The following is a 23,793-nucleotide window of genomic DNA, read 5'->3' as shown; positions in this document are numbered from 1 at the left end:
GCTTCCCACTTTGCTTCTCTAAAACACAGAGAGAACAAAGAAAATTAAAAAAAAGTATAAATCGTGCCGGTGAGACGAAAGGCCTTAAAAGAAAGAAAAGAACAAATAAATGAAGAAGCCAAAAGTAGGACAGTGATGTGGAGTCAGAGTGTGTTCATGTCGTTCATGTCGTGACGCTGGAGTCCCTCTGCTGCCCACATTAAACCACACAGCATTTCCTCATCTGCAGTTAAGTTTAGTCACACTGCAGGGCAAGCAGCTGGATGTACAGGAGCATCAGCCAGGTGGGACACCGACTCACTGCTGGACATGGAGCGCTTCGGATTCAGCTGAACAATCACCCTCTCTCAGGCAAATATGGTAAGAAATCTGACATGAATTCTTATTTTTTTAATGTTTTTTCCCCCTAAATAATCAACTGTTGGAGCGTTCAGTTGGTCCATGCCACCTCTCACACTCTGTCTGACTCTGCTTCACACATGTAACCTCTATTTACAGCATTGTCTCGCCTGTCTTATCAGGCTCGTTTCCTTCTGACAGTCAAGGTGTCTATGAATAACCTCGCTGAGATGTGAAGCTCTTCTGCTGCTTTTTCTGTCTCACTCTGGGGTTTACAGCTCAAGTCTGCTTCCCTCATGAGACAAATAACTGCTCTTAACCTGGCAGACATTCCTTCATTTCATGTAGAAGTATATTAGGTTTCAGATACAAAATTTGTGGCGTATGTAAATCCATGTAAAAACGCCAAAACCTGCTCTCCTTGTTGGTGTTGAAGTGCTTGGTCATGGTAAAACTCGTCATGTTTGCAGTAAAAGGGAACTTGGCTCTTGTCAACTATTTAAAGATGTGCTGCTGATGAAAGGAAGCATTATATTACACTGTTATCACTAGTTAATCATTGACACACTCCATGATACTGACAGCGTGTTCATTCAGTATCTTCTCCATCTCCTTCTCCAGAGTTAACTGACATTCATTACTCTCTATTTAAAATACATATGGCTTCTAAAAATGTTACTATTTTCTTGGCAAAGGTCTTAAAAAGTCTTAATTGGGGGATTTGAAGATCAGTATCAATACTGCTGTTTTTAAACTGAAGGCGCCAATAGCTGATATTTTGTAGCAAAATTCAATAACATTTATTTTGATAATTTTCAGAACATTTTCAGAAGTATTCAGTGTTTTTTCCAGAGTTTTCTTCTCATCAGGGTGGAAAAGCCTCTGAAACAGCATTCAGAGCATCATGGGACACTAAAACTCTCCACTGAAACCAGACTGATGAAATCCTTTTAGTGTCAGCAGCTCTTTAAGGCAGAGTGACCCACCACACCTGTTCAATGGTAGAGAAACTCTGGGAGGCATTACTGCCTTTAAATGAAGAATCAATTTAGAAAAAAAAAAACATAACTGTAGAATTAAATGATTAAATGAAATGCGCAAAGAAAATCAAATATCATGTCAGGTTTTGAATGATATCTGATATGTAATAAAAAGACAATATCGGCCCGATGTATCAGTCTAGTCTTAATAGAGATGAGAACTTTTACATTTTTTTTACTTTTATAATATTCCAGAATGAGTTTTCATTTCGTACCAGCAAGCATTTTAAAGAACAAGTGCCATATTTTTCAAATAATGAAGTAATATCTCATTCTGTCTTTATTTGTTGTTTCTATTGTAAATATGTAATTCTGATGACAGAGTTTGATCTTCAGCCCACCTGCTGAGAGACCGTTTAGACATCTGAGAGTGTGACAAATGCCAAAGGAGGCAACACACACACACACACACACACACACACACACACACACGGTTCCACTTTCAGTCAGCGGGCGGCTGCAGAACAAAGGCAGAGGTGTGTGTGTGTGTGTGTGTGTGTGTGTGTGTGTGTGTGTGTGTTGTGGTGCAGACCTGAGCTTTTTGACTGTTTCCTTTGTTTCTCATGTTAAGAGAAACTAGCGCTAGCAGAGCTTGCAGCTTATTGGTGCAAAGTTGACGGTGAGGGTCGTTGCCGTGGCGACGGGTGCAGGATGCTGGTGAGGTGCTGAGACGTGTGGTCTGCACTGCACTTCCTGCTCAGCATCACTGCCTCGCTTTGGCTTCACAAAGGTTACAGCTTCAGGTGTTCAGACGGCAGATGGTTTCACTCCTTCAAGATCAATATGTTTCTGTTTTCGTTTCTGTTTTCGTCAATATAACAGAGTCAAACACGCTTCATTCACACGGTGTAACACAAGCCTCCACAGGCATGTTCTTATTTTGACCAGAGTTCCTTCTTTGCCAATCAAGTTTGCCAGTTACCTAATTTAAATAAATGTGTGAAAAGCTGTGGTTCTTTGGCTCCGCCCACTGAGGTTTAACTCAACCAATCAGATTACTTCTGCCTCCAGAGCCGCTTGGCCTCATGGTACAACTTTTGGCACATTCACACCACATTATTTAAAGTGGTTTATTCAAATTCCTCCCTTAGTTCAATGACCTCTGGTTTGAACTCTGGTGGCACCAAGTAACGGCGTCCAGAGTCTCAGTCCTTTAGGAGTGAGAACGTAATCCAACCGACTACAGGAAACCACCCCAAAACACACGGGATTATGGGTAGAAGGAGACGGATGTTGACATCTGATAGTCAGCAGTTCCTCATGCTTGGAAAGTCTAGCAAAACAAAATGAAGCGAGGGCAAACTGAGAGTCAAGAACAGGTGAAATGCCTCCTCAGTGTCTGGGCCGAGGAGCGTTTGTTTTGAGGATTTGTTTTGACTTCCTCGCCGCCAAAACCTCTAACCTGCATAACGACAGGTTACCAAAACTCTGTCCAATAAGAGAGATGCGTGTGAGTCATGTGACTTTTGTTTGGAAGCCCTGGTTGGCTTGTAATTGGGCAGTTTGAACCTAAACTAATCAAATACAAAAATGCGACAAAGTGAACTTTTCCACTCTGGTTCAGACCAAAGAAAATAAACTGTAGGTGTCGCACCCAAATTCTAAAACCCTAAAACTTGCTTTGGGCTCTACTACAACACAACGTTCAGTCTTGACACAAAAGACATTAAACATTGTAATGTGTCATTCAAAACAGACTCCCATTCATTCACTATGGAGGAGCTTCAGGCTGATCATTGACAAAGATCTCAGTTCTCTTGCAAAAACTGTCCATCTTAGCAAGTCATGTTATCAAGTATTGAGTCTTAAAAGCTTACTTTTCTTTAAACAAGAGTGTAAAAACTGCTTTTGAAGCGAGATGATTTGATTTTGTCCCAGCTGAGCTCAGGTATTCTCTCCAATAAACTGACATTATCTTGTAATGATCTGCCTCATTTCAAGATTTTGTCATTTGTTGCAGGGAAACTCTTGAAGTAAGTGAAACTACACTGGAAACAAGTGAAACTTTCTCACCCTGTTGGCAGATTTATACGCTTTTAACAAAAATATTTTAAGCCTTAAGACATTTAACACCAGATTGATCGGTTTACAGGACATTCATGTTCACAAATGTAAGAATGATTCACCCCTGTATTCCTGGCAGGCTGTTGCTCCTCACACTTCACACTTAGATTGTTAGCTGCTTCTCAAAATATACTGACTCTGGATGAAATAACTAGCATGTAACTTTTTGTTTTTTTCCAAAGTGTACTGCCTTTACTACCTTAGTATTTAGACTTTAGAGAAGTTTCATCTGGTGCAAATTGTTGAATATTGTTGGATGAGACTTGTCAGTGTTATGAAGTTTTAGAGTCACCCAGTTCCTGTAATGATCAAAACACCCAGGAAACTGCGCTGTGTATTCTGGCTTTGCAAAGATAGCTGCAGTGTAGGGGTTGGAGGTTTGCTGTGTGTGTATGTGTGTGTGTGTGTGTGTGTGAGAAAGAGAGAGTAGGAGGGATGCCTTGCTCTGTGCTGCGCTGCTAACTTCCTGCTTCAGAAGCAGAGCGGCTGCAGTAGCTTCTCCTCTGTGTTCAGGAGGAGAGTGTTGACGTCAAGGCGCTGAGGGCCAAGTTCCACGGCAGGACCAACACGTCCGACAGTGGCAGCTGGGACAGCGGCTCCCCAAAATCCCCCCGGCCTGGTTTTGGGAGAGGAGTCCTCCCTGGGACAGAGAACGGCCTGGTCCGACACAAACTGTCTCCCACGGTTCCTCCGCCTCTCTCTGGACCGGGCGCGGTGAGGTTCCCCGGGCCGAGGGCTCCCTCCTCCCCCAGGCCTCCTGCCGCTCCGCTGCCGCAGGCCGTCGGCCCTCGAACGCCTCCCTCTCCCGGCCTCAGAGCCGCCGCCCAGCCGCCAGACTCCAGCAGGGTCAAGCAGACAGGAGAGATGCTACAGAACATGATGCTGAGGCACCAGGGGCCGCAAAGCGCCAGGCCGGGCCCCAGCACTCCCAGCACTCCCAGCACTCCCAGCATTCCCAGCAAACCCATCATCCCCGGCACTCCCAGCAAACCCGTCATCCCCGGCACTCCCAGCAAACCAAGCATCCCGGCCCCCGGCCCGGGTCCGGCCCGGCAGCTGCCCGGCCAGAGGGCGGTGGGGGACGTGACCCCGCTGAGGAGGCCCCTGCCCCATGAGGGGCCCCGGCCCATGAAGCCCAGGCGGCCTCCCGCCGTCAACCTGGAGCCGTACCTGAGGAGCAGCCGAGCTCCAGCAGCGCTGCCTGCTCCGAGGAGGAGCGAGGGTGAGAAGCTTTCTCTGGAGGTTAACGCTCAGAAACAAGTAGGTAGGATCGCAGATAAAGACCCGTGTTCATCCTGGGAAAATTTGATTGTAGCCAAAAAAATGGCAGGTAAACAGCAGACAAATGGAGGTTCTTTTCTGTTGTAAAGGTTATTTGGGCTGGCAGAACGTTTAAACTGGCTGGTAAATTTGGAAGCAACACCCAATGTAGCTGGAGGATTAAAAAATGTAGTTTCCTGTCATCTACTGTCACCAGCTGTGACACGTTACCATTTTATTTGTCTTACTGCTTCACTGGATGATGGCAAAACCTCACAATAAACCTTACAATCTATTTTCCAAGATGAAAATGTCTCAGTAAAATCTGCTGTCTTCAGAGGAAGTGAGGACTTCTTTTGCACTTTTACTATTGGTTGCTTATTGTAATGTTGCACTCACTGTAAATCATCCTGATGAAAAGAGTCATACATTTTAAAAGAATCAAAGGATCAAAGAAAAGAAGGGTTTGATTCTAAAACACTATAAATCCATTTTTTTAAAAGTCTGCAACCTGTAATGCATCAGTCAATATTTCCAAAACGCAGATGCCTCTATCCTCAATAAGTATTTCATAAGCAAAGGTTTTAAGACGGCTCATAACTCTATCTCTCTTGATTAGAGAACAACAAAATAGAACAAATAGAGCGTATTGAAGTTAAAGTTACAGTTTGTCATGAGTCAGCGTCTTTTTTCATTTTATAAGAGTAGGTGCCATTTATCTCATTTTGGAATAAAACTCTTAAGATCTGTCTGGTTCCTCCTCAGGTTCTTCAGGCTCTGGAGGCAGCAGACTGTCTTTACCTGGACTATTCAGTCCTCCAGGATCTGGATTAATGAATCTTCCGAGACCCGGGTTAGCCAGCCCACTCGGACCTGGACTAGTCAGTCCTCCAGGACCTGGACTAATGAATCTTCCGAGACCCGGGTTAGCCAGCCCTCTCGGACCTGGACTAATGAGTCCTCCAGGTCTGCCACAACGTCCCAATAAACCCAGCAGCCTGCCGCACCAGCCCGCCTCTGTGTGAGTATTAACCAGTCCACAGGATCTCAGAGAACCAGAGATGAGACCAAGTCAGCTTCCCTCAAGTCCCAAGTCAGGCTCAAATCTGGAGGCTCAAGTCTCAAATCAAGTCCCAAGTCTAAATGTAGATTACCAAGTCAAGTCCAAGTCAAGTCCATGTCATTAATGTCAAGTCTCAAGTCTAAATGTAGAACAGCAAGCCAAGTCAGAACAAATCAAGAGTCCAGTATCAATTTAATATCTTAAAGAAAACTAAATATCTAGGACTTTTCAATCCAGTATGGTTTTAATAGGATAAAAACTTGGTAAGAGCATCATGAGTTTGATTTCTATAATCAGTTTCAACTTCAATAAATTCAATCATTCCATACAAATTCAGAAAACAGAATTTAAATTCAGTCGTCCGCTGGAACAAATCTCATCACTTTCAATCTAAGTCATTTACACAAACACAAGATCTCAAGTCAAGACTTTAGAAACCTTTTCAAGTCATCAAAGTACAAGTCAGAGTCAAGTCCCAAGTCACCAGAACCCAAGTCAACGAACTACAGGATGAGCGCATACCGAATCTGTCTTGGATGTTAAAGGAAAGGAAATGCTGATTTGATTTGATTTATTATTTAACTTCAAAGACACATTCAGCATAAATAAAAGCATTAAGCATGCCACAGGAAAGTCAGAAATGTATTTTCATTGCAGTTCTCATGATATAAAGACGGCAGGCAAGCAGAAATGTATGAAATTACATTTGAAAAATCAACTACAACCATTGTCATAGTATATAAACTTAAGGCACTTACAGTAGAGAGAGTAAATCTTGATAGACAGTAATCGGCTACATTTATTTTATTTATTACACTTATGTGTCATCACACGGGCCCACTGTCCAGGAGACATTGTTAAAATCCTTATTTTTGCATAAATATAGCCAATTACTGCGTTATTGTCAAGATTTACTCAGATTACAACGACTATAATGTGATGGGTGAGTTACATCTGCAAATCCTTACTCTTCATCACTCAACATTTCAGAAATACAGACGATTACACTTTCTAAAATGTCACAATTCTGCAAGTTAATATCTGAAGATACCTTAAAAAATAAATCACACTCCTTAGTAAGTTTTATTTTCATGTTCAGAGTCATTTGGTGTCTTTTTTCATTTTGGAACAAAACTCTTCATTTGGTCATGAGTGCTGCAGAGTGAAAACACAAAAGGTTTTATGGTGAAGAAATCATCAGGATAATAGATTGGTATTTCAAAGTAAATGTTAGAAATAGTATTAAATCAATGCTTTTTTTGTTAGTCGGTTGTCTCTTTCTTTCTTTTGTTGAAGCATTTCCTATTTTCAGAGCAGATATAAGGAAACACTTACTGGGAAAATACAGTCATTGCTGAATAACAAATGGGAAAAATGTATTTGTTTAATTTTCTTGATTTTCTGCATCTGCAGGCAAATTGAAGATAACCAAGACACGTACGACGACATTGGCAGCTTTGAGCAGCACGGTAAGAGCGGCAGCATCGTGGGATACGCTGCATCATGCTGCTGCTTCGCTTCTTACAAATCCACCAATTTCTGTGTTTTGCCATTATTTTCACACTTTCATCTCCAGTATATCTACCAGTTCCTAGTCTATTTTATTATCCAAAGATTCCTTTAAAAGTACCTTCATCTCCTTAAATTTTGTGCTATCAATCATTTTGCATGAGAACGTGTCCCTTTTTTAAATGGAGGAAATCTCATGTTGTAGTGAATCTCTTTCTTTCCAGTTTCAATCTTCCTGTGACTTGACTTATCTCTAATTCATCCACAGACTCCTGGAGTGACAGTTCACAGTGTATGGAAGCGGTGAGGAGAGAATAATGATAACAACAATAATAATAATGATAATAATAATAATAATAATAACACATATGACCCATCAGGAGAAACTAAAACTGAACTTAACCTAAGAATCCGATCAGTGAACATTTTTCATTTTGTTCAGTGTAAATTAACCCTCTCTGTCGCCTTTCTCTTGCAGGGCAGCGATGAAGTTTATGAATTTATTGATGAGTAAGTATAAACATTTCTGCCTTTACCCTTTAGCCAAGGGTTGCCAAACTTTCCCAACATGCAGCCCACTGCAGTATCTGTATTTAAGGGATACGTTTGTCGATTTTGGACCTATAATGAGTCTCTTCATCCCTGTAGTACTTGGACCCACAGACAATATTGGCTGCAGAGTCAGCTGTCGGTTGAAACAGCGAGCTCTGTTGCCTCTTGCTGCTATTGTGTATGTTTTTAGCATTTATTGGTAAACAGGTGTACGTTATGATATGGAGAATTGGTTTACTAGGTGAAAAAGTCATTTTTCATTTCATTGTGACTTTAAAGGGACCAACTGGAGCTGAACCGGAGTCACAATGAAAAGAAAACCCAGAAGGAAGTGAAGAGACAGCAGGAGCAGGAGAAGAAAGATCAGAAGGAACGTCAGAAGGAACGTCAGAAAAGAGAGAACGAGCTGAGGAAGAACTTCCAGGTAGAGAACCGCAACATCCGTCCAACCAGAAACACTCTGAGGTCCGGCTCCTTCAGAGGAAACACACCTGTCGCAGCAGGAAGACATTACTGTTACTGTTTAGATGCAGCGGTAGTTTAGGGAAACACACCAGCTCACAGAACAGGAGTCTCATTTGCAGATTGGAGTTTTAGTTATAGAAACATTTCTTGGAGGTGGAGCTGCTCTGGAGGCAGAAATAATCTGATTGGTTGAGTTAAACCTCAGTGGGCGGAGCCAAAGTGTCACAGTTTTTCTAGCTAAGTAACGTTAGACTGAAGCCCAGTGAAAAAGACAAGAGGTAAGAGAGGAGGAAGCTAATATTATGAAGCCTAGCACTCTGCTGCTAACTGAAAAAATACAATCTACCATACTAAGTTGTCTAGGTTAGCTAGTTAGCTAGCTGACCTTGAATACCATGGTCATGAAGGAATGAAAAAAAAATTTTTTAATTTATATTTTCACCAGAGTTCCTTCTTTGCCACTCAAGTTTGCCAGTTAGCTAACTTGATAAACTGTGGTTCTTTGGCTCCGCCCACTGAGGTTTGACTCAACCAATCAGAGCAGCTCGGCCTCCATCTCATTCATTTCTGTAAATTGTCCAGTTAGCTCACAGCTTACACAGCTTGTTTCCTGCCGCTCTGCAGCTGCAGGGGGAGGTGGAGGTTCTTCACACGGCGAAGGTCCGACACGACTGGCACGGAGGGAAACTGGACCTCAGCGTGCGACAGGGAGACAGCGTGGAGATCCTGCGGGTGAAGAACAACCCGGGGGGCAGGTGGCTCGCCCGCTCGCTGACTGGCAACTGTGAGTCTCACTGTCCAGTTAAATTAAGCATGTGTAAAGAATATGCCACTTCTAACCCTCTCCCTAATAAGAAACCCATAATGAAGCTTGGAGCCACCATGGCAAAACAGGTTCTGACAGGCCTAGGTCTAACTGAACACCAGAGAAGAAGAGACAAGCAAGTCCATCATGCTTACATAAATCATAAGTTACAGGAACTGGAATCAAAACCCCCTGCCGCCAAAGTCTCTAACCTGGCAGGATGACAGGTTACTAAAACTCTGTTCAATAAACAAGCTACTTGTGACTTTTGTTTCCAAGCCCTACTTTGGTTGTAATTGGTCAGTGTGAACCTAAACGGACCAAATACAAAAATACAAAGTGAACTTTTGCACTCTGGTTCAGACCAGTGACAGTGAACTGTAGGTGTGATCACACCCTCAGCTTCATCACAAAGTGCTTTACAGATATTAGCAGACATAAAGAGAGATAAAAACAAGAAAGAACAAAGACACCACAGGTTTTAATATATGGGGTCAGACACGCATGTTTTTTTGTGTTTAATATATATTTTGGTGCAGTACTGCAGCATCCTTGACCGTGTCACGCAGACAAAAATCTGCCTAAAAATATTGCACATCATATTGAAGCCACAGTGTGTCTCCTTGTCCTTGCAGACGGCTACATCAGCAACACCTGTGTGGACATCGACTATGAGGAGGTGAAGCGCAAAGTGCTGCAGGCCAGAGGAATCGACCCGTCGCCGTTACCCCCGCCGCCGCCCGACCCGCCGCTGACCAACAACATCACCTACATGGATTCCTCCAATCACACAGACAGGTAGAACATGTATACCTCCAAATACACACAAACACACACCAGGTTATACACACACACACATCCACACACACACATGTTTGTATTGCTATACTTGTGAGGAACTTCCATCAACTCCTAACCCTTATCCTAACCGAAACCTAATCCTACTTCCAACCCTAAACCCAGCCCTAACACTAAACTAACCTTAACCTTAAAGAGTAACTACACCCTAAACCTAAATCTGAGTAAAGCCTAACACCTGAAAATTGTCATCTGCTATTGGCTGATCTTTGGTGCCAGGTGATGTCAGGTGATGTAAAAAGTGTCTGATTTAAAATGTCCTCAGAGTAAAAGTTCCTGAGTTCCTCTTTAGAACAGAGAACGTTGTTAGCTGTGATCTTTTCCATGTGATTCTAAAAGGAGAGAGGAGAGAGATATGAAGGTAAATATGTCGCAAAATGCGAGAGCTTGTAGACTTGATGTGAGAACTTGAAGAACAAAAATGAATGTGAAGTCACAGAAAAAATATTCACAAACGTGTAGATTGATATTTACATGAATACAATGACAGCTGCAAACTTGTAATCCAACATTTACTCATATTTATTTATTTTACTTGAGTCCATTTTCCAGTACAACCACAACTCCGTGATTACGACCTCTCGAATCGGTCACTGCAACTTCACAAATGTGCTCTCTTGCATCACAAAGTGACGAATCTGCGCGCCTTGACTTTTGCAACACTTCTTGCGATAAATGTGTTGCAAAACTCACTTGTAGAAATCGGAAGACGAAGTGCTCTTTTGCTCCGCTCCATGCGCTGTCCTCAGGACGTCCTCCATGTCTGCGAAGTTAGATCCGCTAACCTTATGGCACACCAAGCCAGGGTAAGTTTCTTCCAAAAGCAGCTACAAGTGAGTTTTGCAACACATTTATCGCAAGAAGTGTTGCAAAAGTCAAGGTGCGCAGATTCATCATTTTGTGATGCAAGAGAGCACATTTGTGAAGTTGCAGTGATCGATTCGAGAGGTCGTAATCACGGAGTTGTGGTTGTACTGGAAAATGGACTCAAGTAAAATAAATAAATATGAGTAAATGTTGGATTACAAGTTTGCAGCTGTCATTGTATTCATGTAAATATCAATCTACACATTTGTGAATATTTTTTCTGTGACTTCACATTCATTTTTGTTCTTCAAGTTCTCACATCAAGTCTACACGCTCTCGCATTTTGCAACATATTTACCTTCATAGACAGAGTTCAAACTACAGATTCTTTTCACTGGAAACATTAGAAATGACAAAATAAAGTGCAGAAACAAAGTAAAGTCAGATTCCTCTTCTCACTGTGAATGGATCCATAGTTTGTCAGTTTACGTTGATCCAGTTTCTGTTGCTGATGGAGAGACACAATCTGCTCTGTGATGGATGGGATTTAAAATGGAGTGAAGTACAATACTGCAGTAAAAATGTACTTAAGTAAAAGTAAAATTACTGACTTTAAAAAATACTCAAAGTACACCAAATAGCAAGTCAATTACAGAAACATGAGTAACTGTAATTAGTTCCTTCCACCCTTGCTCTTCAGGTAAAGTGTTACCAAAGCGTTTAAAGTCGTATTCAGTATATCAGCTCACTTATGATGAGCTGCACTATCAGTCCACCTGTAAACTGTATTTATTGCCTGGTTGCATTGCTTTTCTTGGTTTCCTCCATGTTGACTGATGTGTTGGTTTGTGTTTCCTCTTTTCTGCAGCTTGGCTCAGGAGGAAGAAGGTGAGCGGCACCGCAGCTTCAACACCTCTGTCGCTTCGATTTAGGAACATCTCAATATTTACTTCACTGCATCTCAGAGACAACACGGACAAAGCTGCTTATACTGTATTATAACAGTTTATATGTTCAAATCAGGGTTGTTATAGTTTGGGATTTTAGATTTTTGTAAAGTTTCCAATCTTTATTTAAGTTTCAGTTTAGTTTTAGTTTGTTTTCAGCGTGGGTTTGGCTGTTTTAGTTCAGTTTTTTATTTTTTACACGTTTAGTTTTAGTTTAGTTTTTCTTTAGTTTCAGTTCTAGATTTACTATTTTTGGTAATTTTTATATGTATACATAGGTATAGTGATAGAATTTTAGATCAGGTATTGCACAATACCTGTCTAATACAAACAGTGAATTATACATAATTTTTCCATTTTATTTACATCAATTTTTCATTACATGCTCAACTAACTTAAAGTTGGGACCACTTTAAAATTCTTCACCAAAGATTCACTTTATTTTGTACCCTCCATATAAACAAAGAGACGAAAACTAAAAACATTTCAGCAATTTTTATTTTGTTTTAGTTTTACAAGTACACAAAACAGTTTCAGTTCAGTTTCATTTTTTTCAGAAAGTCTCTTTTTTTTCCAGTTTATGACAATGTTTTTTAACACCTAGCTTTCATCTTAGCTTTAATTTTATCTTACGATAATAACTTTGATAATAACCAAAGCATAATGGTTTTGGAGGTAATTACGCAATCATTTTAAGTTGAAAATATGTAATATGCAACTTTTTTCTCCTCTCAGATGACTATGATGATGTTCAGCCAATATCGGAGGATTTTCCCCCTCCGCCTCCTGAAATCAGGTATCTGTCCCGATCTGCTTCACTGAAAAGGAGCGGGAACCGGAAATTATTGATTGATATTGTAGGCTAGGGATAGAATTGATTTACTTTTACTTACTTTGTTAATTCTCTGGGAGGAAACTGGGGAAAGTGTGTTGTTGATAGATGGATTAGCTTTAAGCTGCTTTGTGGTTTTGCTTTTGCCAAAAAATGAATAAATCATCGCCATTTTGTTCCAGCATAGATCCAAAACTGGAGAAGGAGCTGAAAAAGAAGTTTAAGGTAAATATTTCTCATACAAACTGTTTAGCAGCCCCTTTCTAAAACCCTTTGATTGATTTTGTTAACAGAACTTAGAGAGACATGAAGTAAAACTGAAACTTATTGACGAGGGCTCTTTACCAGTGGAGGTTTTACCAGTAAGGCTAAAAACAGATGTTTCTTTCTATAGCGGTTCCACTTCTATACACACTACTGTGCAAAAAACTCTTAGGCACATGTTAAAAAAAATCCATGAAGCGAAGATGCTTCCAAAAATAATGAAATGAAAAGTTTCTAATTATCATTCTACTGACACACTAATGCAGAAAACAAATAAGACAAAATGTATATAAAAAATCTAGGGTGCCTAAGACTTTTGCACAGTACTGTATATCCATTATTAGAAAGACTTTTATTGATTTTTATTAATGAATTTAGATTTTTATTGATCAGTATTCCAGAAATGCAGACAGTTTAATTGGCAAAAATGTTACTATTTACTATGCCCGTAACAGCCAGCATGTGTCCATCAACACTGAACTCCTCCCTGTTCACTGACTGTAAGTCTCTCCAGATGAGACTCTTGTTTAAATAATTGAATGTCCCGGTTGTCTCCAGTTTGAAGGGCCGCTGACCGTCCTGCACACCATGATGGTCGATCCCAACGGCGTCATCAAGAAGCTGGGGGGGAAGGACCTGTCCGTGGCTCAGGGAGAAGTCCTGGACGTCATCCAGCTCACCAGCGACAAGAAAGCTCTCTGCCGCAACCAGTATGGGAAATGTAGGTTAACTTCTGTCTGCGGTCTCATGTTCCTTTAACCTACAGGCGGTGATACATGAGCAGCTTTTTAGGATGAGTGAGCTGGGCAATACTGCCTGTCTGAGAGATGAGGATTGACTAATGGAGGTGTAAAGTTTTGCCTGGTTGATCAGAGAGTTTTCATGTGACTAGAAGCTCACAGGTTTGATTCCAGCAGCAGCAGTCATGTGTCCGGTCAAGACACTGAGCTCCAGTCTCACTAAGATTGTGTTGTGAGGGCGATCATTTCTTGCACCTCAGTTGCTTGAGATAAGAACGCAGTTTTCGTCTTACTCACAAGGAAATTTGTACAAGTCAAGCTGTGGCACAAACAAGCCCTGAGCAAGCAAACAGTTCCTCCATCACCGCAGCTGCTTCAGCTGTGAGACTGATCCACCGGGCTGCAGCCTCTTTATAACAGCAGCGTCTCTGATCTGATCTGAGATCAGGATGGAAACCCTCTGCCTGCTGTCTGACCCGCTGCGTCTCCTCAGCAGCCGGTCTGAATGGACAAACTCAAAGTCTTTGCGGCCTCCTTTAAAGGATCTTAAATGAGCTACAATCATTCGGGAGGGTTTGTGTCGGAAGTGTCAGTGAATTGGGTGCATTCTCAATTTGCGTGGACTCACCTACAAGTTCAAGTTGATTTATTTCTACAGCCCTTTATCACATGCATGTCTCAAAGGACTTTACAGAGAATGAGCCTAACTAGATCTAACTCTAACAAAATGAGGTTTACATACAATTTGCAAATGTATGACACGCGCCAAGACGCTTTATTTTTTTGACCAGTGCTGTCAGGCAGATTTCCACTCATTGCACACGGTTAGTGAAGAGGATTCATGCTCTTCTCTGACCTGAACCCTTCCTGCTCTCTGTAAGACATTCTGGATAAGAAAGAGGGTTTTTCTAAATCTAAATATAAATGACATCTAATGTAAGAGATGAAAATCTAACTGGAACACCTAGTGGGCTGTAAGTCCATGTGTCTTACAGTAAAATACACCGTCAGCATCCAGTATGAAGACATCGCCCTCTTGTGTCAGAGATCAGCTGTTGGCAGATTGATACAGAGCATGAAGAGAAACACAACTACTAAACATCAAAAAGACATGAAAGTGGCAGAAAATCCTTTCATGGCATTTATGACTGTAATCTGTAATGCTCTTGCAAAGTGCAAACAGCAGCAGACCAACGTTTTGATGTCACACCTTCATCAGTGTCTCACAGGCTCCTGCACAGATTTCTACAGGACAGTAATTTGCTCTTTTTGTTCAGTGTGTGTTCAGGTTTGGGGTGATTGCTTGACTTGCAGACCTTTTAAGATTCACATTTCCCTTCACACTCTCATGTTCCTGTGAAAAGGCCACAGTGAACTTGCTGCAGAAACTACTTTCAGCAGGTTTGTACAGACAAAAGAAAACGTTAGGTTTCAGACTCGGCAGTGTGAACCGGCTCGCTGGCTGGACTAGTTGAGTTCTTCACACACCGGCTGCCACCGTGTGACCGTCTGCTACTGGTCTGAAATATCACATGATCGGTTGTGTTGCCTTGTGGAAAAGCATCTCCATCATTTCCTTTTCTGGTTACTTGCTGTCGTCTCCCTCTCTACGGTCGACTCTGAGAGGAAACTGAACCGAGATTTTGTCTCCGTTATTTCCTGTTTGCCCAGGTTACGGTTACCTCTTTAATGTTTTAAATAAACAAACAACACCAAGCTGCAGCAAGTATACGCAAATTTATATGTCTCTGTATTTCTGTTTTGGGCATGATGAACTTTGTTGTTAGTACACTGCTGCCATAACACACTGCCAGGCTTACAGCTCCCACTGAGCCTCCTGTGATGAAAATGCAGTAAAAATCAACTCATCTTTAACATGAACTCAGTGGATACAGATGAGTTTGTTAATTTCAACTTGCTGGTTATCAGCCTCATAATTTATAATCATCAGTTCATGACTTGTGACTTAAAAACATCTAACACCTAAAAACACAGTTGAACATCTTATCACTTAACTGATAATATTGTATTATCAGACTTCCCAGCATGCATTGCATCTTAGTTAGCTCTCCAGAAACTCTTCCTTCTTCTTCTTGTTTGAATACAGCTACAGGACAGAGGCTTGTTATGTGTGGGTGAGAGGTGAAACAAAGAGAAAAATGAAAAGAATGAAAACCACGATGAGAAGTGGTATCCAGTTTAAACCTGACACAACACTACAAACAACAAAATACATCAACTGACACTGAAAACCTCAACAGTAAATAACACTGGAGTTCATCAACAGTGGATTCAGCTGATAAACGCTTGCCAACATGAGACATTTGCTGATGAAAATGATTATCTTCCGTTATTTTGCGGCATCAGAGCAACTAATGAACTTTGACTAAACTGTTCACTCCTGTTTGTGTCAACACAGCAGAGAAACTTCTGGTTTTAAGTGGAAGTTCCTCAAAAGCTTCAAAACCAACTGCTTCATGTTCTCAGATGACATCATTCATAAAACCTTTAATAACAGCTGGATTATTTTAGCACTATAAATGGATTGTTTTACTGTGTTTTAAGTGTGTATCTTGTCTCACTCCTCACAGATGGATATGTGTCCAGATCTCTGCTGCTTCAGATGTAAGTGAATATATAATGTAATGTAATGATGTAAATGAATATATAATGTTATGTAATATATGATGTGAGTCCTCATCAGTTGGTTTCCAAGGTTCATATTTGACTTTTTAATGTCAGATGTTTAATTTTCTTTATCCAGTAAATTAAATGAAATATCTTGTTTAATACTTTTTTATTGTCATCATAATAATTGATGTTTAGTATATTATTTGTATAATGATGTAATGATGTAATAATGTAATAATGAAGTGAGTCACCTAGTGATACAACACAAAATAAATAAGTAAATAAATAGTATACACATACAAACACATACACAAACTCCTAAATATAGTACATAGATATAGGCTGCTAATATACAGTATACACTAATGTCGTACACATATACACACTCTGTATATACACCCATTCACATATACACATATCTACACAGATACACAACTACCTACCTACATGTGTATCTATACACACAGTCTTAAACGTAATTTATAATACACTTTGTTGTCATCCATAATTACACTATAGTGATAAATTCCATTTTCACTTCATGCTGACTAACGTTTTTTAACAGATTTTTAATAGAAACAGTTGAACAGCCTCAGTGTTTCTTTACAGGGAAGGAGACATTTACGACGATGTCGACCATTTTGACGGTGCGTAATCTTTGGCTACCTACATATTTTTTTCTTTCTTTCTTTTTTAATGTAATTTTTACTAGACAAATTCTTGCATTTGCTTAAATTTTTGATTTTGCTTGAAGATTTTGCTTTTTCTCGTAATTGTTGATGAATGGTGCTATAAAAAAAATAATAATAGTAATAAGTTATTAAAGTTAAAGTTGTGTTGGTACACCAGTGTGAGTCCATGTAATTATTGCTGCTGTTCTTTTTTAAATGAGGAGTAACTGTTGACATGTACTGAGTGACTGTCCTGAGCTTTGGGCTTTATGAACTCTCAGTTTGAATTTTAAATATCCACATCTGAAAATCAGTCTTAGAACTCATGTTTAATATCTTTATTTGGTGTTTTATGAAGAATGAAAGAATGACGCTTCCCCTCTGATCTGTTCTGTTTTCTTCTCCTTCCAGACATTTACGACAACGACTCAGTCCCGTGAAACCTGAAGACTGAAGATTAAACCTGTCAAACTACACACACACACACACACACACGCACAGAGAGAGAGAGAGAGAGAGAAAAGAAAGAAAGAAAGAAATGAACAGAGAGAGTGAGAGAGAAAGAAAGAAAAAGAAAGAGGGAATGAAACAAACTATAACTAACTAACTAAGAAAGAGCTGGAGAGACAAAAACAAACAGAAACAAACAAAGAGAGAGAGGAAGAGAGAGAAAGATTGGCATAGACATACAGTCATGCACATACACACAAATAGAGAGAGAGAGAGAGAGAGAGAGAGAGAGAGAGAAAAAAGAAAGAAAGAAAGAAATGAACAGAGAGTGAGAGAGAGAGAAAGAAAGAAAAAGAAAGAGGGAATGAAACAAACTATAACTAACTAACTAAGAAAGAGCTGGAGAGACAAAAACAAACAGAAACAAACAAAGAGAGAGAGGAAGAGAGAGAAAGATTGGCATAGACATACAGTCATGCACATACACACAAATAGAGAAAGAAAGAAACAAACAAACTAACTAACTAACTGAGAGAGTGAAAGAGAGAAAGAAAGAGAGAAAGAAAGAAAGAAAGAAAGAAAGAAAGAGTAAGAGAAAGAATGAAACAAAGAAAGACAGAAATTAAAGAAAGGAAAAAGAGAGTATGAAAGAAAGCTAGAGACAAAAACAAATAAAGAGAAAGAAGAGAGAGAGAAAGAAGACTGGCATAGACATACAGAAACACACACACACACACACACACACACACACACACACTGATCCGTGCTGAGAATAACAAACTTGTATGCTATAGAATAAGAATCGTTTGACAAACTGCTTGTATAAAACATGAATACACTATCAGCTTTGTTCATTGCTTGGTCTGTTTTGAGATAATTTAAAGAAATAAAATCACTTTTTCTGGTATTTGTCTCCCAGTTTGAATCTGAATCCAGTTGAAGGGCTGAATCCAATCCGCTCGGTTTAATCGGTGATCGACTGGTCGTGCCTGTTTGGCTTACTTCCTGTTTCCAAAGTCCAGCAGCAGCAGACTGCAGTGTGTGTTGTGTGTGTGTGTTGTTGAACAGGACTGGATGATCTGCAGGATGCAGCTTGTTACAGACGGTTATACAACATTTTACACTTATTCTGCTTTGTGTTAAAGTTTCATTTATATACATTTGGAGGCAGTGAGACAGTAAGACAGTGAGACAGGCTGGTTTCCAGTTAAACCTGCAGACAGACAGAGTGACTGACTGATCTGACTGACTGACTGGTTAACAGACAGACAGACATGCAGGAGTCTGTGGAGTCCCTGGTCAGTCTGCTGGAGTCCTACAGAGGAAGAGACAAAGTGGTGAGTTTCACTACATTAGTCTTTATTAGTCAGTAGTCTACATTTATTAACAATAACCAGGGAGCCAGTGGTGTTGTGGTAAATAAAAAGAAGGGTGAACTCTGACCTCTAGTTGTTGGTTAAGGCAAACAACCATCATGAACACATATCAGTAACATTTTCAGATAAAATGTTACTGATATACTGATATGTGATAGATTTTTCACCATAAAAGACCTTATCTTTATATGACTTGCATCAGTTTGTAGTTACTGTGATGCATTACTGCCTTTAAATGAAGAATTAAAATCCAACAAAAACTAAGTTGAACAATTAACTAAAGATAAATAAAATGACTGGCCGATACCCGATATTTAATAAGAGGTCAGTATCGGCCCCATGCATATATCTGTCTGTCCCTACTGTGAATACACATCATAACCATTTATGTTGACCTAAAAATGTGAGTAAACTCCAAGCAACATTCAAAGATCATGAATATGTGGATAACTCAATTTTGATTAAAAAAAAAAAAAAAAAAGTCAGATAGAACCGTATAATTCCAAGCTCACAAAATGTTTAGTTTTAGTCTAGTTTTTATTTAGTTAAAGATTTCTGTCAGCCTAACAATGTGGATGAACTGGATTCTACAAACAGAAAAGGATGTTTTCCTGCACTGCATCCCAGAACAGAAGAGTCACATTAAAAACTCTCCTCTCCCTCAGTCCTCATGGTCTCCTCTGCTCTCTGTTGCAGATCCGGACGGTGTGTTACGGGTCCCAGCTGGTGGGGGGGGTTTTGTCCCGGGGCGGGGGTGCGGGGGCGGATGGGACGTCCCGGCTGGGGAACAGCCTGCTGCTGCTGTCCGCTCAGCTCAGCCACTGCAGGACGGTGCTGCGGCTGTTCGACGACCTCGCCATGCTGGCCTACTCCTCCAGCTACGGCCTGGGAGCAGGGGTGAGCTGTTGGTCAATCGATTAGTCGAAAATCAATCAATTAAGTAAAAATACCAAACATTTGCTGGTTACAGCTTTTCAAATGCTACGATTTGCTGCATTTCTGCATATGGCAACCTAAGTAAGACATTTGAAGAATCACTTTGGGCTCTGGTAACATCAGATGGCCATTTGTCTTTATTTATGATATTTTATAGACTAAATGATTAATCGATGAATAGAAAAAAATAATCAATAGATTAATCGATAATTAAAATAATCATTGCAGCCCTATCTGGATGACACCAGTCTGTCTCCTTCTGTCGCTCTTCTGTCCTCTTTTTGTCTCCCATGATGAAATTGGGGATTTGTTCTTTAGAGTTCCAAAAAGGGCAAAAAATGACTCTAAACTTCCTTTAAGAGAACGAAGCGTCTCATTGCTCCATTCTGCCATTTTTAAAATTAGACTGACTGGCCTAAGGGGGGCGCTGCAATGTTTGTTTACGTGTTTGTCTCTGTGTCACATGAAATCTCACACACTGCAGGTCAGATGTTTCTTTTTTGGCTGCATGATGCATCTCACCGCTGTGTTTCAGCAGTTTCAATCACTGATTGGTCCAAAGGGAGTGCCACTGTTACAGGCCAGAACAAGGAGACATACTGGTTCCTGATTGGCCCAGATGGAGACTGCATCACTCATGGGGGACGATATGTTTACTGTAGCGTGGTTCTGTTTCTTTTCCCAGCACTTTGCAAACTACACAACTGACGATCTCTGCACCGCTCACATTAAACATCCGGCTGTCCTTGTCGGTGTGCTCACTAAACCAGCTGTCGGTCTGTCCCGGACTATTTCATTAACAGATACAAATTCTTAAACCCTGCACTAACGCACGTTTCCCCTCTGTCCCAGGAGGAGGACTCGGGCCTGCGCTGCATATCGGTGCTGACCAACATGGCCGACCAGCTGTACTATCCCTGTGAACACGTCGCCTGGGCCGCCGACGCGCAGCTCATCAAAGTCAAGTCTGATAAGTGGTGGCTGGTCAGCACGGTGCTGTGGGGAGCCTCCCTGCTGCTGGGGATACTCAGGTGAGAAAATCAAACGCCTCAAACCAGTCACTGTCAAACTTGGGGTGGGGTAGGGGTGTGGAGGGGCGGGGCGGGGAGGTGTGTGCATGACTTGAGAGTGTGAAACTATGTTGACTTTAAAAACTCCACCTGTTAACACCAAGTACACACAACTGCATTAAGAAGAAGCTCAGTAAATACAGACCTGAGGCTTTTTTCACAGTCATTTGCACACTGAGGATGAGGAAACCTGTTTTCCCCTGTAGTCCAGAATGTGGAGCAAATGACCATGAAACAACTCTCAGTCTAAAGTTAAAATGTTTTGTGACTCCTCCCTCCTCAGGTCGGTCAGAGTCCTGATGCTGCTGAGGAGGAAACTGAGGAGAAGTGAGCAGGACAGAGGAGGCAGCAGGTATTTTCCTTCAAACATTCACTTTCTGTGCTGCTGATACAGGACGACTGGTCATCAATGTGTTATGACGGCCTCACAAGAGGTTTAGGAGAGCTTTTATAAGATTTTAACGCATTGAGTGTTCAGCAGAATTCAGCAGAGCCCAATATCTGCAGTCAGGGTCGGTCCATTCATGATCTGAATAGAGAATTCATGGTAAATCAATTCCTGGAATGTGAATGTGAATGTCACCCAGCTGCGAGGGAACAGAACTGAATTGAAATGACAGGAATCAGAATTGAGGTCCATTCAATTCCATTAAATTCCACTTCTAAATCAAACATTATCAATCAAATAAAAGACAAATCAAACACATTCAATCATAATGTATGGATTATGATGACATGTTCTGCATCAAATACCAGCTGAAAGGTTCCTTTAACATTTTATGATATTCAGTATTGATAATATAAAACACTGTGTATAATCTCAGATATGTGGTAAGAAAAAAAAAAAAAAAAAACATGATGGAATTTCACAGAATTTCATTTAATTAAATTCAACTTCCTGAAATTACAATTCAATTGCAATTCTGTTTCCTGTTGGTTTTTTCAAATTCAAGTGAGGAATTGGAATTGATGAGTTCATTCATGAATTGACGCTAAGCCTGATGAGTGTGTTTGTTTCCCAGCGGCTCTCAGCTCAGCCGGCAGGTGCGGGCGGAGCTGCTGTCCGTCCTCAGCAGCATGGCCGACCTCAGCAACGCCGTCCACTGGATGCCGCCCGGCTTCCTGTGGGCGGGACGATTCCCCGATTGGCTGGTGGGGCTGATGGGCACCGTCTCGTCTCTGATTGGTTTGATCCAGATGAACAGCGACGGCGGCGGCGGCGGCGACCAATCGGACGCCGCCTCGCCTCAGCCTCACAGCGAGGGCTGACTGAGACTGCTGGGAAATGATGTGGAGCTGATCTTCATCATCACACAGTGGGAGTTTGATTTGAAGATTTAAATATGAGATCAATCAAACTGAATCGGCCTCAGACTGAACTGACTAAACAACATAATCAGCAAAAAAATGCACAAATGTGAAATTTATGTGCAAATTTCACAAATTCCTTGTTTTTTTTATGCAGCTAAAAGCATTTAAGTTGCATATTAGAGTTGTGTAGAGCCGTGGTTCTCAACCTGGGGGTCGGGACCCCCCAGAGGGTCACAAGATAATTTGGGGGTTTCAAAATATGATTTATGGGATAGGAAAAAACATATTTCTACTATACAGATGTATTATCATGTCTATTTTTTCTTTTCTCTAATTTTTAGCTTTTTTCTTGTGAAATACTGAATAGTTTCCAGCCTCTCGGCCTCCTCTGATAATGAATCAAATGAAACAGCGTGGCACAATCTTGAACTGTTCGACACTTTGCAGATGCAGCCTGTGACGGGTGAGGAGGCATCGCTTTGTTTTAAAGGGTCAGGAGCCGAAAAGGCTGAGAACCGCTGCTGTAGAGGATCTCAGGAAGCGTTTTGATCTGGAACACAGCAGTTTTTCTCCTGCTGTTGTTTCCTGGTGGGATGGAAAAGACTCTGAAACAGCATTTAGAGCAAGTGACACTCAAAACTCTCCTTCACAACTTCAACTGATGACATTCTTGCTAGTTGTTTGACAGATCATTCATCATGTCTCAGACAGTTCACTCTGCTGGACCACCTCTGTTCCTGAAAGCTTCAGATAAACAGGTTTCTGCTGTATTTAGAGTCAGGGTGGAAAACTACCACCAGACGGAGAGTGATAAAAGTTGATAATATTGTTCTGGTAAATTGTTGCCTCAGATACAAACCCCATGCATCTGATTTTAAATGTTACATCGATTCATAAACTGTGAAATATTATATCTTGTCATTTATTTGAATGAGTTGCCTTAATGCTGGGATCTCTCTCAGGTGAAAATTACATTTCTGAGTGAGTCTGTGTGGCTATCTGCATCTACCAGATAATGATTAAACATTATATGACAGATACCCTACAGCTTCTTTAAAGCAGTGGGTCTCAACTGTGTGCCATCAAGGCCCAACAGTCTACAGGTTTTCGTGAAAACCTGAATAAAACCACTAAAGCCATTTGGTAACACTGGAGAAGTTTTGTATGGAAAAGTCTGAACAGTCACTGCATCATCCCGAAATAGAAGCTGCTTGAAATGTAAAATAAAAGTAAGTATATAAAGTAATCTAATATGAAAGAAATGAACTGTTTTTTAATAAATTCAGTTTTTCATTCGTTTTGTCTTGGGTCCGTTTTTTGACGTTCGATTGAGCGAGACTTGGACAAGGCTGACGCATGCGCACATTATTCACTTTTTTTTTTTTTTACTTGTAAGCGAATGTTGCCTTCAGGTGCTGTCGGAAATATTACTTTTACGATTGTTGGTACTTGGGTGCACATGTACAAACCGACAAAAGTGGTAAATAAGCCTGGGAAAGTCTACATTTTTCTATGGCGACCGAGTTGCTAACTGCTAAGGTGTGACGTTTAGAGAGCGGGGAGCATGGAAACCGCCTTAATAACTGAGGGTAAAAGTGATGTATACAACTTTTGGCCAATAAATCACTTAATATATTAATGACATTGCTGATGCACATTTTCTCGTCCTCGTTCTTCCACTACAGCACAACGTAGCTCTGTACAGCTTTATAATTAAACAGCCACCAAACAACGAACCAAAAAACGACTTTTCTTGGACAATTATGAACATCCATAGCCTATACATCACAGTACAATAGGCAC

The 23,793-nt window shown here is 40.8% G+C and overlaps 2 protein-coding genes across 4 annotated transcripts; both read left to right on the top strand.

Moving 5' to 3' along the window:
* Positions 1 to 238: 238 nt before the first annotated feature.
* On the top strand, positions 239 to 18,204 carry LOC139921488 (uncharacterized). Of its 2 annotated transcripts, XM_078285661.1 has the most exons (16): positions 239 to 360; positions 3,957 to 4,665; positions 5,469 to 5,724; positions 7,180 to 7,235; positions 7,544 to 7,578; positions 7,754 to 7,785; positions 8,107 to 8,251; positions 8,917 to 9,076; positions 9,733 to 9,895; positions 11,631 to 11,650; positions 12,445 to 12,505; positions 12,724 to 12,766; positions 13,364 to 13,526; positions 16,137 to 16,170; positions 16,786 to 16,823; positions 17,259 to 18,204. In XM_078285661.1, exons 1-16 carry the CDS (start codon positions 358 to 360, stop codon positions 17,285 to 17,287), a joined length of 1,947 nt encoding a protein of 648 aa, XP_078141787.1. In that variant the 5' UTR covers positions 239 to 357; the 3' UTR covers positions 17,288 to 18,204. The 2 variants fall into 2 exon arrangements, with proteins under 2 accessions (XP_078141787.1, XP_078141788.1); XM_078285662.1 differs by lacking the exons at positions 16,137 to 16,170; positions 16,786 to 16,823; positions 17,259 to 18,204 and having other exon boundaries at positions 12,729 to 12,766; positions 13,364 to 13,502.
* A 144-nt stretch (positions 18,205 to 18,348) lies between these two features.
* Positions 18,349 to 23,277, top strand: pex11g (peroxisomal biogenesis factor 11 gamma). Of its 2 annotated transcripts, none has more exons than XM_071911741.2 (5): positions 18,349 to 18,634; positions 19,370 to 19,570; positions 20,462 to 20,640; positions 20,963 to 21,031; positions 21,702 to 23,277. In XM_071911741.2, the coding sequence occupies exons 1-5, from the start codon at positions 18,572 to 18,574 to the stop codon at positions 21,946 to 21,948; spliced, it is 759 nt and encodes a 252-aa protein (XP_071767842.2). In that variant the 5' UTR covers positions 18,349 to 18,571; the 3' UTR covers positions 21,949 to 23,277. The 2 variants fall into 2 exon arrangements, with proteins under 2 accessions (XP_071767842.2, XP_078141881.1); XM_078285755.1 differs by having other exon boundaries at positions 20,963 to 21,045; positions 21,695 to 23,277.
* The last annotated feature ends 516 nt before the right edge of the window (positions 23,278 to 23,793 follow it).

The sequence above is a fragment of the Centroberyx gerrardi genome, chromosome 9 (assembly GCF_048128805.1).
Source record: "Centroberyx gerrardi isolate f3 chromosome 9, fCenGer3.hap1.cur.20231027, whole genome shotgun sequence".
Classification (NCBI taxonomy): domain Eukaryota; kingdom Metazoa; phylum Chordata; class Actinopteri; order Beryciformes; family Berycidae; genus Centroberyx; species Centroberyx gerrardi.
This window is presented reverse-complemented; position numbering and strand designations above follow the sequence as displayed.

Bases quoted from the DNA above. Each gene is read 5' to 3' on its own strand.
- pex11g (XM_078285755.1), top strand. From the start codon at position 18,572: ATGCAGGAGTCTGTGGAGTCCCTGGTCAGTCTGCTGGAGTCCTACAGA. The intron at 19,571-20,461 runs GTGAGCTGTTGG...CCTCTGTCCCAG, and splicing joins GCTACGGCCTGGGAGCAGGG to GAGGAGGACTCGGGCCTGCG. The intron at 21,046-21,694 runs ACATTCACTTTC...GAGTGTGTTTGT, and splicing joins CAGCAGGTATTTTCCTTCAA to TTCCCAGCGGCTCTCAGCTC.
- LOC139921488 (XM_078285661.1), top strand. The intron at 8,252-8,916 runs GTAGAGAACCGC...GCCGCTCTGCAG, and splicing joins AGCTGAGGAAGAACTTCCAG to CTGCAGGGGGAGGTGGAGGT. The intron at 11,651-12,444 runs GTGAGCGGCACC...TTCTCCTCTCAG, and splicing joins CTTGGCTCAGGAGGAAGAAG to ATGACTATGATGATGTTCAG.